The 17452-nt window shown below is 44.5% G+C and overlaps 1 protein-coding gene and 1 long non-coding RNA gene across 2 annotated transcripts in view; one reads left to right on the forward strand and one right to left on the reverse strand.

Annotated features, from left to right (window-relative positions):
- LOC139436648 (uncharacterized) overlaps nt 1-17452 on the forward strand; it is a 42281-nt gene that overhangs the window by 8807 nt on the left and 16022 nt on the right. The window lies entirely within an intron of this gene.
- LOC101416894 (L-amino-acid oxidase-like) lies at nt 278-16267 on the reverse strand. Its single transcript, XM_023585580.2, has 6 exons — nt 16040-16267; nt 15239-15351; nt 13772-13973; nt 11807-11878; nt 3289-3422; nt 278-1226 (listed from the first exon to the last, which is right to left on the reverse strand). The coding sequence occupies exons 1-6, from the start codon at nt 16265-16267 to the stop codon at nt 395-397; spliced, it is 1581 nt and encodes a 526-aa protein (XP_023441348.1). The 3' UTR covers nt 278-394.

Genomic DNA, 17452 nt, shown 5'->3' on the forward strand with positions numbered 1-17452 from the left:
TAGAAGGGTTTGCCTAGGAAAAGGAATACACCCTACTGGGTTGGTGATAAGCAACACCTGCTAATAAACTGGTTTTGGTCCAGTAGAGATAACTCATCAGATGGGACAAGCAGACAATACTAATCAGCTTATATCTACTCCCCACTTTGTAAGACTCTCCCACGTAAAAAGGAAAATTAATGTCAGTTAGTCAGAACATCTCCTCACTAGCCTCCGTGTTCCCACTCCTTCAGAAGAGCTCCCTTCTGCTTTCTGAATGGGATGCTGCTCTGTGCATGAATTGTTCAATACAGAAATGAGACCTTCAACTGCATGAAGAGTTTTTATTTTATGATAAGGTAGGAGGTTTTTAGACTTTTCCCAGTAGGCCAAGTCCTGTGTACCCCAATGCTGCCTACAACTCAGTTTTTGGGTGGGGCCCTTCCGGGTCTCTGGGGCCCTTTGAGGAAGCCAAGTCCACAGCCTTCTGGATGCTCTGGGCGACCCTGAGGCCTGACTTGATGGCTGTGTCAATCCAGCCGTGGGGCAGGGATGTGAACTCACCAGCGAAGTGGATCCGCCCTTGTGGCTGGCAGAGTTCCCGAGCATAGTCCACGTATTGGTAGGGGGTGAAGGAGACAAAGGCGCCCATGGAATAGGGGTCCTGGCTCCAGTCCTTGACCTCGGAGTAGGGGCACAGGGCCCGGAGCTCCTCCTTGGGCCGGTTGTGGATGGCAGCCAGGTCATCCAGGACGACATCCACCACTCGGGCAGAATCCATGGCAGTGAAGAATGAGGCATCATCGTCCAAGGTGTAAGAGGCCAAGAGGACCCCTGTGCCATTAGGGAAAATATGACTGGGGTATACGATGAAGCGGGAAGGCTGGTCTGTGGTGGAGATGCCACCGAAGATGCCATCATGCTCCCAGAAGCGCTGTGTGCAGGCCAGGACCACCTTGGTAGCACTGTAGTAGTGGACGATGCGCAGTGCATCTTCTTTGCTTGGGGAGAGGGGTGGCTGGAAGCGGAGCAGCCGGGCAGCCTTGGCCGTGGTTGCCACGATGACGTAGTCTGCAGTCAGTTGCACTCTGGGCAACAGAGGGTTGGGAGTCTGGTACGTGACACGGACGTGGTCACCGGAAGTTTCCACCTCTTTGGCTAGCGAGTTGAGCTGGACCGTCCCAGGTAAGAGTGAATTATGTAGAGCAAGGGGGAGCTGGTCAAAGCCTCCGGTAATTTCATCAAAGCTGAGGATGAATAGGCAAGAAAGAGGGAAGTGAGCTGATGGACAAGGCCATTGGGGTTGGACACAGGCTGAGTCCTTGAGGGGACTTGCTTCGGCCCAGGGCTAGAGAGATGAGCAGTTGGAAGAAGGAGTACAAACCAGGCCAGGTGGCATTAGCTAACAGGAGCTAGTGCAAGAGGCACACCTTTGGGCTGACAAATCAGATAAAGGCCTTCCCTCTGGGCAGGTCCAGCCTCATGCTGGGTATAAGGTTTGGAGGATGCACAGTGCTTTGGCCCCCAGCCACTCCTCTCTTGCCCCTTTGGGTGGCCATCTCCACACAGTGCTGCAAAGCCCCATGTCATGGACAGGATTCTCAGTCACAGGGCTGACAAAGACCCAAGACCCTTGCAGTCACTCTCAGCCCTGTCTACAGAATGCCCTTGGGGAGAACCTAGCACAGCTTCTCTATACATGCAGGCATAATGCCACTAAGATTCCCCATTCAGGATCTAAGCCCCTTCTCAATATAGAGGTGGAGTGGACATCACCATCCCAGGGTCCACAGGATGGAGGAATAAGACATGGATTAAAGTGGACTTACTGGTATTCTACTATAGAACTATTGTGACTAGATATGGAAGAAACAGTAACATCGATGTGGAGAAAGTTGCCATGGGAGTTACTGAGGGCAGGGAGAGGGAAGAAGAGATGAGATGTGTGAGCATTTTCAGGACTTGGCGTTGTCCTAAATGGTATTGCAGGGACAGATGCTGGACATGATATATCCTGCCATAAGAGAGTACTGGGATAGAATGTAAACGACAATGTGAACTATAATCCATGTGGTACAGCAGTGCTCCAAAATGTACTCACCATACTCACCAAATGGAATAGATGTACTGCAATGATGAAGGAGGTTGTTGATGTGGGAGGAGTGGGGGGGGGGCGGTGTGGGGTATGTGGCAACCTCATATTTTTTAATGTAACATTTTTTTGTGATCTATGTATCTTCAAAAAATACAATAAAAATAAACAAATGCTAAAAATAAATAAAAACTATTCCCCATTCAGGAGTGGAAGTGTCTCAAGAGGTTGAGCACCTGCTTCCCACATGGGAAATCCCAGTTTTAGTTTCCTGTGCCCCCTAAAAAAACAAACAAACAAAAAAAAGAAACTAAAAAAATGCTAGGGGAGCCGATGTGGCCAATAGTTGACTCAGGGGAGCTGATGTGTCTCAGCAGTTGCCTCAGGGGAGCCAGTGTGGCTCAGTTTGTTGATTCAGGGGAGATGGTGTGGCTCAATAGTTGACTCAGGGAAGTCAATGTGGCTCAGTAATTGAGTGCCATCTTCCCACTTACGAGGTTCGGGGTTAGGCCCTAGCCCTGGTCTGTCTAGGGATTCCCCTTCCCTTCCATCCTTCCTTCAAGCAGGCCTTGGCTTGAATTTAAACTGACTTGCCCAGACTACCTAAGTTGGGGGGTTGGTGGAAAGGATGCTAAGGGGAAAGAAGAGGTCTGGAAGCTCAAATATCTGAGTCCACTTGGCTCTTCGGCACCCATATCCTGCCCTCCTGTCAATGTCCACAGACCAGTTTGTCTGAGTGGGTCTCACAAAACCAGAGAGCACATGCTCCATTTTATTTTACCTTTCCAGCCCCAGAGTGCATGGCTAGCTGCCAATAGGCTGGTGACTGTGGGTCCACAGCCAGCATCCCTAGTGCATCTTTCTGCGCTGAAAGACTCAAGCTTAAGCTGTGGCCACCGTCCTACAACTTCTGTAACCTCCTGGTATGATTGCCCCTTAGCCAGTGGTTCTTAAAGTGGGGTTCCCAGACCAGTGGTATGTGCATCACCTGGGAAGCTGCTAGTGCTGTGATGTCTCAGGCCCAGTCCAGATCTCCAGAGTAAGAAACTCCGAGGGTGGGACCCCCAGCACTTGAAAACACTTGCCTTCATCCCCCGTTCCCCCATCTGTGTCTTTGGAGATCCTCACCTGCTCTAACAAGTTCTTCCACCACTCTACTGGTTAGTAACCGCCCCCCCCACCATGCCCATTCTCCCATCCCCCACCCCAATCCCTACCTTTGGTTGTGGAAGGAGATGACGCTATACAGGCTCTCCATGAAGGACTTGCAGTAGCCGACATTGGCGTTCATCAGGTCCCCGATCATCTGCACGGCCCCGCGGCTCAGGTTCCCCACCTTGATCAGGAACTCCTGCAGCCATGTGCAGGGAGAGATAGAGGAGGGTCAGGGCGTTTGCAGAGCTGATGACTGGTGACCACAAGGACCAAAAAGGATCAGAATGGAATGGCAGGACAAGGGCACACTCAGCCATACACAGGGCTCTGAGAACTGTGCTCAGAGCTGTTATCATGGCTGTGGAGGCCATGGCCATTGGAGGCTCTGAGCAGGGAGAGGGAGGAAGAGGGGTAATTTGGAGACATTTTCAGGACTCAGGAATTGTCCTGAATCACACTGAAATAACAGATACATGCCACTGTACATCTTGTAATAAATGTGTGGGAGAGAGTATAAACTGCATGTAAACTACAATTATGGCTTACTGGCAATGCTCTAAGATGTATTCATCAGGTGTGACACACGGACCACACTAACAAAGGATGTTGTTATTGTGGGAAAATGTGGAGGGGCAGGAACAGTGCATATGGGCATCCCCTGTATTTTTTGGGTAACATTTATGTAATCTAAATTTCTTTTAAAAATAAAAATTAAAAAAGTATATTAAAAAATAAAAAATTTAAACAATTTTTTAAAATGCCCTCCTTGTTGAGAAAAGGACTCCTGATGCTTAATGTATGTAGACATTTTAATTAATTTGACTGTAAGAGTATGGAAATGGATGGAGTTGATGGCAACACATTATAGAGAGTAGAACTAATACAGCGGGCTTATAAATGGGATTGTGGCTGTAAAGGGTAGTTCAGGGATATAAATGTCAATTGAAAGAAAGCAAGAGAATAATCTAGGGACTGAATAACACAGTGAACCCAGGGGTGGATGAGAATCGTGGCTGATGGTACAAATACAAGAATGTTCTTCTATAAACTAGAACAAAATACATCACTATTGCAGGGTGGTAGGAATGTGAAGAAGCATGGGAAAATACAATTAATGTAATATTAATAGTTAATAGCAATATTGTAATATTCTTGCATCAATGCCAAAGACATATTGTGTTGATAATGGGGGGATATGGAAAAAATATGCCAAATGTGTTCTATGGACCGTAGTTAGTGATGATAGTGTTATGATAGTAACTCATAATCTGTAACAAAAGTTCCACTACAATACGGTCTGCTGGTGGAGGGGTCTTGGCTGGGAATTCCACACACATGTGTATGCCTGTTTTGTAAGTTCACAACCTCCCTAATAAAGATATATTTTTTAAAATGCCGTCCTCATTCCTACCACCAGGGAAAATGGCTCCCCATGTGCAGACATTACTCTGAGTATCAACACAGATCCACATCTGTAATCCTCAAATACACTTCCAAGAGGTGACTTCTTACTCCTATTCACAGATTAGGAACTATGGCTCCATCCTCAGGCCTCATGTCCCCCTGCTAACGCTGGGCCCAGCCTGGCTGGCCTCTCAGACCTGATCTGTCTCCCACAGAGCCAAGAGGTGCTGGGTTCCAGTGATTCCCATTCCCCTGCCCTGCCTTGCCCTCCCCTTCCCTGCACTGTCCTGGCCACCCCCTCAACAGGTGAATGAGGTTCTGCCTCCCTGGCCTGTCTTGCCAAGGATCAGGCCCTGCACATCCATCTAGGGCAGGGCCAGCTGGCATTAGCCTGAGCAAAACGCCTCCCTCAGACATGCTTCTTTCAACAAGTCAGATGACAGCAGCCTCCACCCCAGGAAGGCAACAGCAGATTGGAGAGATGCCGGCATGTGCCAGGAATCTTCTCTAGCTCACCATCATCCCCAGTGCCTGAATCTCTTCTTTCTTGTTGCCTCCTTCCCTTCTGTGGCACTGAACACACAAAGGAAAAGTGGCCAGACTAGATGTGATAAGAGAACACTGACCTACAACCTCTGCAGCCCACAATCGCCAGCTCCCCTAATTTTGTCATACCCATCTCTGGTTTCTCTAGAGAAAGTAAATATGTCCCCCTGACCAACTACACAGGATGCTCAGCTTCCAGTGAGCCCTCCTCTGACTTCCCCACACCAACACCCTCCAATCAGAGCATCCCTGGAATCTTTCTTTTATTCATGCACTTGACAGGCACCTTAAAAAAAAAAAAAAGGGATCCAAGATTGGTTCTTGGAGGCTGCTAGAGGACAATCTGTTACCACAAGGTTTATTAGAAAAAGAACAGCAAAAACAGAACAAAGGGTACTGAACTGCAAACCAAGCCAAAGCTGCCGCATCTTCATCTTCCATACCCAGCCCTTCCCCATAGGTGTCTAACTGATTTCTCTTGGTGCCCCGAGGAAAGATGATTTAGTCCAGGCTCTGTAAATATTAAGTCTTCTAGGGAAACCTGCCATCCGCTAGAGCATTTTAAACCTTGGAACTGAACTGAATTAAGAGCTATAATTAAAGATTTCCCCAAAGAAGAGGAACAAATATTCATGAGAGAATTTAGAATTCTTTTGGATGCCCAGGATACAGTATTACCTGACCTTTATCAGTTTGTGCACATGTTGGTCAGAATTTAGATGCCAAATACTGGATGGCAAAAGCTGGTTGGACCTGGAAAGGGAACTACAAGATTTCTCTTTCCATGATAAATATGAAAGTCAAATAAGCCCGCAAAACAGGGCAAAGTTTTTACAAGATTACATTGTCAGGGCAAAGAAAATCTTGAAAGTCTCCTCCCCAAATTAAAATGGAAAAGTTTTAGACATATTAAATAAAGAAGTTCAATTTTGTCCCATCTTCCAAGAACAAATATTCTGATAAGAATGTAAAGTGGAGTAAGATGAGAAGGCCAGGTCTTTTACAGAAACCAGTGAGCTTTGTATTTCTGTGTTTCTGTTTTTATGTCTGACTTATTGACACGATAAGCTTTTTATTTATGCTTGTTAGTATGTTTGATGTATATTTCCTTATCTCTGGATAGTAATACCAAATTAACACTTAAAAATCCTTAAAAGAGCTCTATTCAAATTATTTTAAGATAAATAGATGTGTATAAGTAAATTAATATTTATAAGACCCAGAAATTAAGGAAACTGAATTTCTAATACTTGCAATATAAAAAAGAGTATTCATAAAACTAAATCTAAATGTTTTAAAAAGTCAGGCATGATAATCTAGGTAAACCTTTGGCAAACAGGACTAGTTTATTATTGTTAATTAAATAAAAACAACTACGTCTTCTGAGGTATCAATGTTAAGTACAGTATAAGCAATTTTACATGGTAATAAGTTGGAGTCTATTTAGGTATGTTCTTCCTAAGTTTATATAGGTTTGCTGATGAAATAACCTAGCACTGATTCTACTAGGAGTTTAAAATAAGAAAAATGTAAATCTGTTTTAAACAAATTCAGTTATTATTCTGGCAAGCTTTATTTCAAGAGTTATTGTATTTTGTAGGATGCTGACTTAAAGGCAATTTCTAAGGTCATTTTTGTAGTTTAAGTATGTAAGGAATACAGAATGAGTTTTGTTAAGGAACAAGAGTAGTTTTATCCTAAAGTAAACTAGCCAGATGTTGCAGAATGAGAAATAGGTAAGTTTAGGACAAAATACAAATGTATTTAAAAAGTTGTAGAGGATGTGGAGAAATGCATTTTATTTGTCATGTTCAATGGTAAGATTTGATAGACTTATTTATAAGATTTTTTTAAAGGACTTTCATATAAAACAGTATATTCATGGTAAAATTAGAATTTGTTTTTCTCTCTGCTAAAATGGTGAATTTTTTTTGATGATTGGCTGCTTTTAGTGAGAGGTTATAAAAGCTTTTTCTTAACTATCTGAGGAACATGCCTAGAAGGCAAAGATTCGATATCATATCAGAATATCCTCACTGATATTCGCACTGACTTTATCATTCTTTATTGTTTAAGAGGATGTTTTCTCACTTTTAAAATAACTAAGTTTTTATTTCCTTTTTAAAAAACTATCATTTTACCTCTTATATTTAATTTTAAAATCTTTTATTTTCACTTTGGTTAAGTTGGTAAACAACTATTGTTTATCAGTGACTTATGATCTTACTAAGGATCCTCCTGGCAACTTAATATTTGCATTCTCAAAATCAAACACTAAGGAATATCCTTTGAAGACATGCCTGAATTTCCTTATCTTATTCTCAGTCTATTCTCTTATTCATTCTATACCCCTTCCAATGCTCAACCTGTACCCCCCAAAATATCCTATCTTTACCATGATTTCTTTTTATCTCATATGTACCCTATTTTTGCACTATTTTTGTACTCCCACCTTGAACACAATTTCTTTGCTATCTAGGATACCACCATAGAGCAAAGGAAACCAATCAGAATAAAGTCTGGGTCTGTGCCCACCCTCCACTTTGTCCCCAAACAGGTATTCCTGTAATAGCCATATCCCTTTCACTTGCAGTCTTGGCACTGACAGGAAACATTAGATACACCCAACCACATAGATCCCCTTTTTGGAATGACTGTGTTGGGCCTTAAGAGCCCCAGACTGGTATTACAATGTGACCTCTTAACCCATTCCACAAGATCAACCAAACCCTCATGCCAAGGCCAGATAAAGATAACACAAGAAAAGAAATTACAGATCAATATCACTAATGGCTATAGATGCAAAAATCCTCAAAAAAATACTAGCAAATTCAATGCACTTTAAAAGAGTCATGCACCATAATCAAGTGGAATTTATCCCAGATATGCAAGAGAGGTTCAACATAAGAAAATCAGTTAATGTAATACACCACATTAATAGAATAAAAGAAAAAACCAACAACCCACATACATGGTCAACTCAATTTTGAGGTAGAAAAGTCATTCGACAAAATCCAGCACCCCTTCTTGTACTATAAAATTAGGAATAGAAGTAAACTTGCTCAACATGATAAAGGGGATATATGGAAAAAAAAAAAAAAACAACTACAAAACACTGCTAAGATTATATTTAATGGTGAAAGACTGAGAACTTTTACTCTAAGACCAGGAGCAAGACAAGGATGCTCACTGTCACCACTTTTATTCAACATTGTACTGGAAGTTCTAACTAGAACAATTAAGCAGGAAAAAGAAGTAAAGCACATCTGTATTGGAAAGGAAGAAGTAAAACTGCCCTGTTTGCAGATGGCATGATTCTACATTCAGAAAATTCTGAAAAACTTCACAACAAAGTAACTAGGGTTAATAAACAAATTCAGCAAAGTGGTGGGGTACAAGATCAACATGTAAAAATCAATGGTGTTTCTAAAAACTATTAATGAACAATTGGAAGAATAAATCAAGAAAAAATTCCATTTACAATAGCAACTAAAAGAATCAAATATCAAGGAATAAATCTAACCAAAGATGTAAAGAACTTGTATACAGAAATCTGAAATGCATTGCTAAAATAAATTGAAGAAGACCTAAATAAATGGAAAGACATATCATGTTCATGGATTGGAAGTCTAAATATTGTTAAGATGGCAATTCTACCCAAAGCAATATACAGATTTGAACCAATCCCACTAAAGCCTTCTTTATAGAAATGGAAATGACAATCATCATATTTATATGGTTGGGTAAGGAGCTCCAAATAGACAAAGCCATCCTGAAAAAGAAGAACAAAGTTGGAGGATGAACACTTTCCAATCATGAAACTTATTACAAAGCCAGAGTAATTTAAAAAGCCTGGTACTGGCAGAAGGATAGACTGACCCTGGTATCAAATTGAGAGTTCAGAAATCAATCCTTTCATTTATGGCCAACTGAATTTTGACAAGGGAGCAAAGACCACTCAATTGTTAAAGAATAGTATCTTTAACAAATGGTGCTAGGAAAACTGGATCTCCATTCATTTGCAAAAGAATGAAAGTGGACTCCTACCACATACATATAGAAAAGTCAACTCAAAATTGATCAAATACTTAAAAATAAGAGCTAGGACTATAAAACTCCTAGACGAAAATGTAGGAAAATATCTTCAGGACCTTGTGTTACTCAATGGTTCCTTAGACTTTACATCTGAAGAACAAATAACAAAAGAAAAAATAGATAGATAAGACCTCAACAAAATTTAAAACTTTTGCATCTCCATGGACTTTATCAAGAAAGTAAAATGACAACTTATACAATGGAAAAAATGTTTGGAAACCACATATCCAATAAGTGTTCAATATCTAGAATATATAAAGAAATCATTTAATTTATCAACAAAGAAAAACAACACAATTAAAAACTGGGTAAATAGTTGAATAGACATTTTTCCAAAGAAGATATACAAATGGCCATAAAGCACACAAGAAGATCCTCAACATTATTAGCCATTAGAGAAATGCAAATCAAAACCACAACAACATACCATTTTATCCCCTCTAGAAGCTATCATTAAAAAACAGAAAAATGCAAGTGTTGAAGAATGTGGAGATAAAGGAACAGTCATTCAATCCTGGTGGGAAGACAGTTTGGCAGTTTCTCAGAAAGTTAAGTATATAATTACCATATGACCTGGCAATCCCACTTCTAGGTATATACCCAAAATAATTGAAAGCAGTGATTTAAACACAAATGTAAACATTTTCACACCAATGTTCATAGAGGCATTATTCACATCTGCCAAAATACATATGTAATCCAACAGTCCATCAACTGATGAATGGATAAACAAAATGTGGTAAATGCCCACAATGGAATATTATCCAGCCATAAAAAGGAATAACATTCTGATACATATGACAATGTGGAAGAACCTTGAAGACATCAAGTTGAGTGAAATGTCAGACAAAAAGGACAAATATGTAAGGTCACACTAGTATGACAAAATTAGAATAAGTAAACAAAGAATCAGCACCTAGAATACCTATTACAAGGGCACTGATTGGGAGAGGGTACGGAATAAGGAGTTAAGGCTAAAATGTACAGAATTTCTAATTTGGGATGATCGAAAAGTTTTGGTCATGGATGGTGGTGGTAGCACAACATTGTGAATGCAATCAATAACACTGGATTATATATTTGTGTGTAGTTAAAAGGGGGAATGTTGGGTTTATATAGGTTACTAGAATCTAATTTTTTTTTCAAATCCAAGGAACGCACAACACAAATAGTGAATACTAAGTTATACCGTGGACTACAGTTAACAGTACAATTATAAAAATGTGCTTTTGTCAATTGTAACAAATGTACCACACCAATGCAAGATGTTAATAATAGCATGGTATATGGGAACCCTGTATGTCATGCATGATTTTTCTCTAAATCCACCTCTTCTCTAATAAAGAAAAAAAAGAAAAAAAAAACTGTTCCTGACCTCATAGAGCTTACTCTCTATCAGGGGATACAGACCATATACAAGTTAAACAAGAAAAATACACATTGTGAAAGGTTTTGTGGAGGGAGACAAAGCAGGGAAGGGCAGACAAGAAGGGACTGCCAGAATAGATAGAGGGAAAGCCTCAACTCAAAGGGGACATGCGAGTGACTCCAGGCAGAGGGAAGATGTCCCGAAGAAAGGGTGTGCTTGGTGTACTTAAGAAATAGCAGCTAAAAACTCATTCTCCACCCAATGATATAACACACTTTGACAAAATGAGCACTCACCTACTCCCTAGAAGCCTGCCCCTATGCCAGATGCCCCCTCTTAAGCACCTTATACAGGTAATCTGTCCTTATATTTTCTAAAGAGTTTTCTCAACATGATAGTTTCAAGCACATACTTGACAATCTCCCATGTTCAACTGTTCCCCCGAGCCCTCCCCCCAATTCCTTGGGCCATCTGACCCATCCTTCCAACCTTAACCCACCTCAAGCCCACAAAGCCCCACCCAGAGGTATCCCTATGCCCTCATCGTATCCCTTCACTGTACAAATACTTACCTTCAGCTTTGTACTGGGGGAGAGTGTAAACTACAATGTAAACCACTATCCATGTGGTGCAGCAGGCTCCAAAATGTATTCACCAAATGCAGTGAATGTGCCACACTGATGAAAGAGCTTGTTGATGTGGGAAGGAGTGACATGGTGAAGGTTGGGGGGTATATGGGAACCTCTTATATTTTTAATGTAACATTTTTTGTGGTATATGTATTTTCAAAAAAATACAACTTAAAAATTATGGAGATAAGGGGTGGAGAGTGGGGTATATGGGAACCTCCTATTTTTTTAATGTAATGTTTTGTTTGATCTATTAACTTAAAAAAAAAGATAATGAAAAAATAAAATAAAATAAAAAGAAATAGCAGGGGCCTATGTGACTGCCACAGGTGAAGGGCAGAGAGGAAGGATGCGGCTTTCACTCTTGGGAATCCCTGACCAATGGGAGGGTGACTCTGGGCAAAGGTTCCCTCTGACTGAGGTCTGGGACCACCTCAAGCTGAACATCTCTAACTTCTGCCTCAAGCCTGGGGAGGGGACTGAGCCCTCCTTGATGGGGTGTGGGCTGCAGGAAGGGGGGGTTCCAGGGGAACTGACCTTGGTGGAGAAGGAGTCATATTTTGCCAGCAGCTGGCTGCAGGTGGTACCTTGATTCAGCTCTTCCTCCACCTGGACATGGAGAAAAGAAGGAAGGAGAGATGCTGGGGACTAGTGCCCCATCAGACCTGAATGCCCTACGCATGCCCTTTGCACCATCCTCATCCACTCCCTTCAAATTGTGCAAGCACATGACACTTGCTTTCCAGACCTTCTGCATCTATGACCATGTGTCTCAACTAGATGAGTTCAGGTGGGGAAAACCTAACCTCCGGTTCTGGACAGATGATGAGGTTTGTGTAGTTGGGGGCCAGGATGCAGCCATTATACTAGGTTCTGGAGGAGGGAAGTCTACCTCCCTGTTCCTGTGTGGGCTAGGAGACTAATATTTCTTTAGTCTTAACCAGGTCTTCGTGAATGGTATAGGGATGGCTGGGGTGCCTGGTTGTGATAGTTTGGGACTGTATGTAGCCCAGAAAAACATATCCTGTGGGTGTAAAGCCATTGTAAGTGGGGCTTTTGATGAGGCTGTTAAGGTGTGGCCCACCTCATTCAGGATGGGTCTTCATCCTGTTTTTGGAGGCCTTTACAAGAGGATAAATACAGAGAGAAAGCCACAGCAGCGATGAAACCCAGGGAGAAGGGAGAGACCAGCAGGTGCCGCCATGTGCCCTGCTGCCTGGAAGAGGAGCCAAGGATTGCCGGCAGCTGAGCTTCAGGAAGAAAGCATCACCTTGATGAGGACTTGATGTGGATATTTCCTGGTCTTGAACTGTAAGCTTATAAATTTCCCTTGCTTAAGTCAAACTTATTTCACAGCAGGTGCTTTGCATAACCTAGGAAATGAAAATGTTGGGGCCCCTGAGCTGCTGAGTAAGGCTCCAGTTGAGCTGTCCAAGGGCTGGGCGTGTCCCTGCAGAGCCTCTGCACTGTCTTGGCAAACCCAGGCCATGGGCAGGGCCTCCCAGGAGTGCACTCCTGTGAAAGAGCCTGGCTGCCTCTGCAGGGAAGTCAAGGGGTTTTCAAAGCGGAGGGAATCCCAGCTCAACAGAGAAAGGTGAGCAGCTACCACAGGCAGAGTCTGGCATTGCTCTTCCTCTCTAGCACTCATCTGACTTGATGATTCTTATCGCCCCAGCCCTCACCACATTTCCAGGACTGTGACTTTCCCATGCTCACTCATTTCATCCCCACCACCAACCTGTGGTCATTCTATAGAAACCAGGCAGGATCAATGGCCTAGTGTAGGTTCAACTGTGTCCCCCCAAAAGAAGTGTCCAAGTCCCACCCCTGGATCCTGAAGAGGTTATTTAGTTAAGATGAAGTAAACCCGGGTAAGGGTGGGCCTTAAACCAATGTGAGTGGTGTCCTTATAAGAAAAAGAAATTTGGGCACGGACAGAGAGAAGATAGCCATATGATGGAAGGCAAGGTAGAGTTAGACCTCAAGCCCCTGGGAGATCCCTGCAGACTTCAGCATCAGCACGGCCCGTGGACACACTGATTTTGGAGTCTGGTTTCCAGAACTTACAATATGTTTCTGTGGTTTTGAGTCACCCCACCCTGTAGTGCTTTGTTATAGCGGCCCTGACAAACGTGGCCACACGCAGAAGCTGCTGGGGCAGACTTTGAGGAGTTTGGCTTCTAGCGTACCCACCCAACACCTCGATTGGCAAGGACAGTTTTAATGGAGGCTCTTTTGCTTCCTGCACAAGTTCAGTGTCGGTGCTGGGATGTGGAGATGCTGGGGTGTTGGAGCCTGCTGAGCACAGGTCTGAGTTGGGTGTGAAAGAGGGAAGGAGGACAAAGATCAGAGCAGTAGACACCCCTATGGCTGGGCCTAGGGTCTGGGCAAATGAGAGAGAAATTAGAGGAGGCGGCCACCCAGGAGTGCCCGGGGCTCACTCACGGGGAAGGGTCAGGGGCCTGCCACGCATGAGGGCTGCCTGCGCCCGCCTCCACTCACCTTCTGCAGAGACTTGATGAACAGCTGCTCCGCCGTCTTTCCCTCCTCATCCGCCTTGAGGCGGTAGCCTAGCAGGTGGGGACGGGCCTCCACCTCCCTCACCTGCCGTCGCACCCCATTGACCAGCACCCAGGTCTGCGGATTGTGCATGATGAACTTATTGAGTTTCAGCCCCAGCTTCCTGATGAACTCATGGGACAGCCTGTGGGGTGAGTCAGAGAGGGCTGAGCCAGGACTGGGAAGCTGCTGGCCTCCTTCCTGCTGGCGGAGCATGCCGCCTGCCCCTTCCTTGCCCTCAAGGATTTCCTGCCCCCCCCCCCCCCCCAGACCTCGATGCACAGGTGGGTTGCTCCTGAGCAGCAGGGCCCCTGGCTCCTGGGCAGTGCTCTCTGGTCTCTCCACACCCGCCAGCCCCTCCCTGCTGACTGCAGTTCCTCGGCCTCCAGCTCTGGCCGTCTGTTGGCTGCGCCACTTGGACACCACAGGCATCTTCCTCCGGCCTCTAACAGGTCCTCTTCTTGACCGGCTCTGCTCTGAAGGGCAGGGTCTCCCATACAGGAAGCCGCCCCAAGCCGATGCCCAAGTGTCCCTCCTGGAACCCCAGCCTCCCAAGGGGGCGCCCAGGCCTTCCTTCCCAGGAGGGCACCTTGCTGCTCCTGCCATCACAAACACTGCCCTCTGCCTCTTCAATCCCAGTTACCTTCCGCAACCGTGCCCTTCTAGAGAGGCAGAGCAGAATCAGGTACGTTCTTAGTTAAATATCCTGCCATAACCCACTGAATGGACTCGAAGAGTGTAAACTACAATGTAAAGTATAATCCATGTGGTGCAGCAGTGCTCCAAAATGTATTCACCAAATACACTGAATGTGCCACAATGACGAAAGAGCTTGTTGCTGTGGGAGGAGTGCGGTGGAGTGGAACCTCTTATATTTTTTTAATGCAACATTTTGTATGATCTATGTATCTTTTAAAAAAAAGCCAATTAAATTTTTTGAAAATTAAAAAACCACAACAGAACTGGTGCTAATGAGTGTAGACTACAATGTAAAATGTAGTCCATTTGGTGCAGCAGTGTTCCAAAATGTATTCATCAAATGCAATTAATGTGCCACTCTGTTGAAAGAGGTTGTTGATGTGGAAGGAGTTGGGGGGTGAGATGTGGGGTACATGGAGACCTCATATATTTTTTTTCTGTTTTTAAAAGATTTTTTTTAAATTTTAAAAGATACGTAAATCATAAAAAATGTATTTTAGTGTAACATTTTTTGTGATCTACGTATCTTTTTAAAAAAAGACAATTAAAAAATAAACTTAAAAAAGAAGAAAAATAATAAGAGGATCCCATATACCCTACTCCCCACAACCCCTACTCCTTCCAAATCACCAAATTCTTCCTTATATTTTTTAATGTACCATTTTGTGTGATCTATATATCTTTACAAAAAAGATAATAATAACAACTTACCTGTGGTTGGCAGGGATCCTCATGGGACCCAGGTCCACATACAACTGGGCTCCAGGCACTCTGTGGGTCTCGATTCTGCCACCTACACGCCCTGAGGCCTCCAGGACAGTCACCTAGAAAGATGGCCCTTGCTTGGCTTCACCAAACCCAAACACACCCCTCCCATACCTTCCCCTTGCTCCCAGGCAGGTCACCCAGCTGTTACAGCCCTTGCTTGCCTCTCTCAGACTCTCTCTCTGGTTATGGGGTTTAGAACTAGTATTTGCTGGAAAACAGACATAGTTCAACAGATAGAGCATCTGCCTACCATATAGGAGGTCCAGGGTTCAAACCCAGGGCTTCCTGGTCCATGTAGTAAGCTGGCCCATTTGCAGTGCTGCCACATGCAAGGAGTGCCATGCCATGCAGGGGTGTCCCCTGCATAGGGGATCTCCGTGCACAAGGAGTGCACACCGCAAAGAGAGACACTCCACATGAAAAAAGCACAGCCCACCCAGAAGTGGCACTGCACACTTGGAGAGCTGATGCACCAAGATGACACAACAAAAAGAGACACAGATTCCCAGTGCCGCCGAGAAAGCAAGCAGACATAGAACACACAGTGAATGGACACAAGAGAGCAGACAATGGGGAGGAAAGGGGAGAGAAATAAATAAAACAAATCCATAAAAAAAAAAAAAAAAAATGAATCCAGTAGTTGGGCCAACCAGCGCTCCTCGCCCTGCCCTTGCTCCAGCTTCAGGAGGCCATCCCACCTGCTTGTCCCCCACCACCCAGAGGCCTCTGGATGCTGCGGTGTACCTGGTGCCCTGCATCCTGCAGGGTCTTGGCAGCAACCAGCCCAGCCATGCCCGCCCCGATCACCACGATGTGTTTACTCTCTGCTGTCTGCCACAGCCCATCCCTGGCCAGCTGCACCATCTCTTCATACTGGGGGTCCTCAAAGCATTTCAAAAGTTGGCTGCTGAACGCCCATGCACCAGGGGTCACCACAGACAGGAGCACAAGTGCCAGCCATCCTGGGTGCATGGTGGTGGAGGCAGCAGTCAGGTGAGTGGCCAGGAGAGCAGAGGAGCCGAGACTGGTCTCAACACTCACTCCAAGAGCAGATTATATCCCTGCACCTGTGATGCAATTGTGTATCACTGCCCTCCCCCTTCCTCCTTCTGCCGTGGCACCTCAGGCACAGGGATTGCCCCACACCTCTCTCTGCTGCCTGCCTTTGCCCTTTTGCAGATTCCCTTCAGGGGGCCAGGACCTCTGCCCAGTGGGGAGACTGCCCATTTTTCCCCCTCTTAGAGTCTATAGAATATACTTCTCTCTGGTTATTGCTGTGAGAATACTCTGACTCATCCGGAGCTGTGGATGGACATGAGTGAGAATGGAGCAAACAATGGCCTTATTTGATAATACCAACAAGACCTGAGATACAGGAGATAGATCCTTTCCAAGCCCCCAAGAGCCCCTGGCTCTTCTGTTTTTCGCCGTATGGATTCGTGGGAGCTCATCTGCCTTGTTTCTCAGAAATCCTCACCTGACTGAGGTTGAAGGATATTCCAGATGGAGAGACTGCATTTCCAACAGCTGCTTATGGACATTTGCTTGTTGTCTCTTGACCTGGCTCCAAGGAAGGACATGCTCTACCTCGTAGGGCCTCACAACCTTCCCTGTGGGGCCCTAGGAAAGGCAGCATTTTCGTTTTCCTTGATTTCTTGTTGCTGTTCCTTTCCAAGCTAATACCCCTGAGCTCATTTCCCTCTGGGAAACACTAGAGGGGCCAGCTAAGGCCTGAATCACCCCCACTCACCTTTAGGAAATATGTACTCATTTTTATGTGTGAGTGCTTTGAGCTCTCTTCTCACTTTGAATAGGAAGAGCTGTGCATGAAAGAGGTGTGCCAGATTCAGCGCATTAGGGCAAAGGGTTCCCCTCCAGCTGGTGGGAAAAGTAGAGCCTATTATCTTTGAGCTGAAGGAAGTGTCAGGAGAGTCCCATACAATCCCTTTACTTCATGGAGAAGAAACAAGACCCAGAAAGAAGACTATTGTGGCTGTGGGGCTCCGTAGCACAGGCACTTACTGTTTGCAAAGCCAAGTGGACACGAGACCCAAAGTTCTGAGTACCCCCCATCCCTGAGCTAATCAACCATCAGCCTTGAAGTGTGCTGGATCCTGTCTCTGAGTGGGGGGAGCTGTTGAGGAGACCAGATAACTG

This window comes from Dasypus novemcinctus, chromosome 16 (genome assembly GCF_030445035.2).
Source record: "Dasypus novemcinctus isolate mDasNov1 chromosome 16, mDasNov1.1.hap2, whole genome shotgun sequence".
Taxonomy (NCBI): domain Eukaryota; kingdom Metazoa; phylum Chordata; class Mammalia; order Cingulata; family Dasypodidae; genus Dasypus; species Dasypus novemcinctus.

What these genes read in the sequence shown, in the direction of transcription:
- LOC101416894 (XM_023585580.2), bottom strand. Translation starts at nt 16,267, where the DNA reads ATGCACCCAGGATGGCTGGCACTTGTGCTCCTGTCTGTGGTGACCCCT. An exon ending in AGGATCCCTGCCAACCACAG is followed by an intron (nt 13,974 to 15,238) that starts GTAAGTTGTTAT and finishes CTCACCCCACAG; the next exon opens with GCTGTCCCATGAGTTCATCA. An exon ending in TCATCAAGTCTCTGCAGAAG is followed by an intron (nt 11,879 to 13,771) that starts GTGAGTGGAGGC and finishes CTCCATGTCCAG; the next exon opens with GTGGAGGAAGAGCTGAATCA.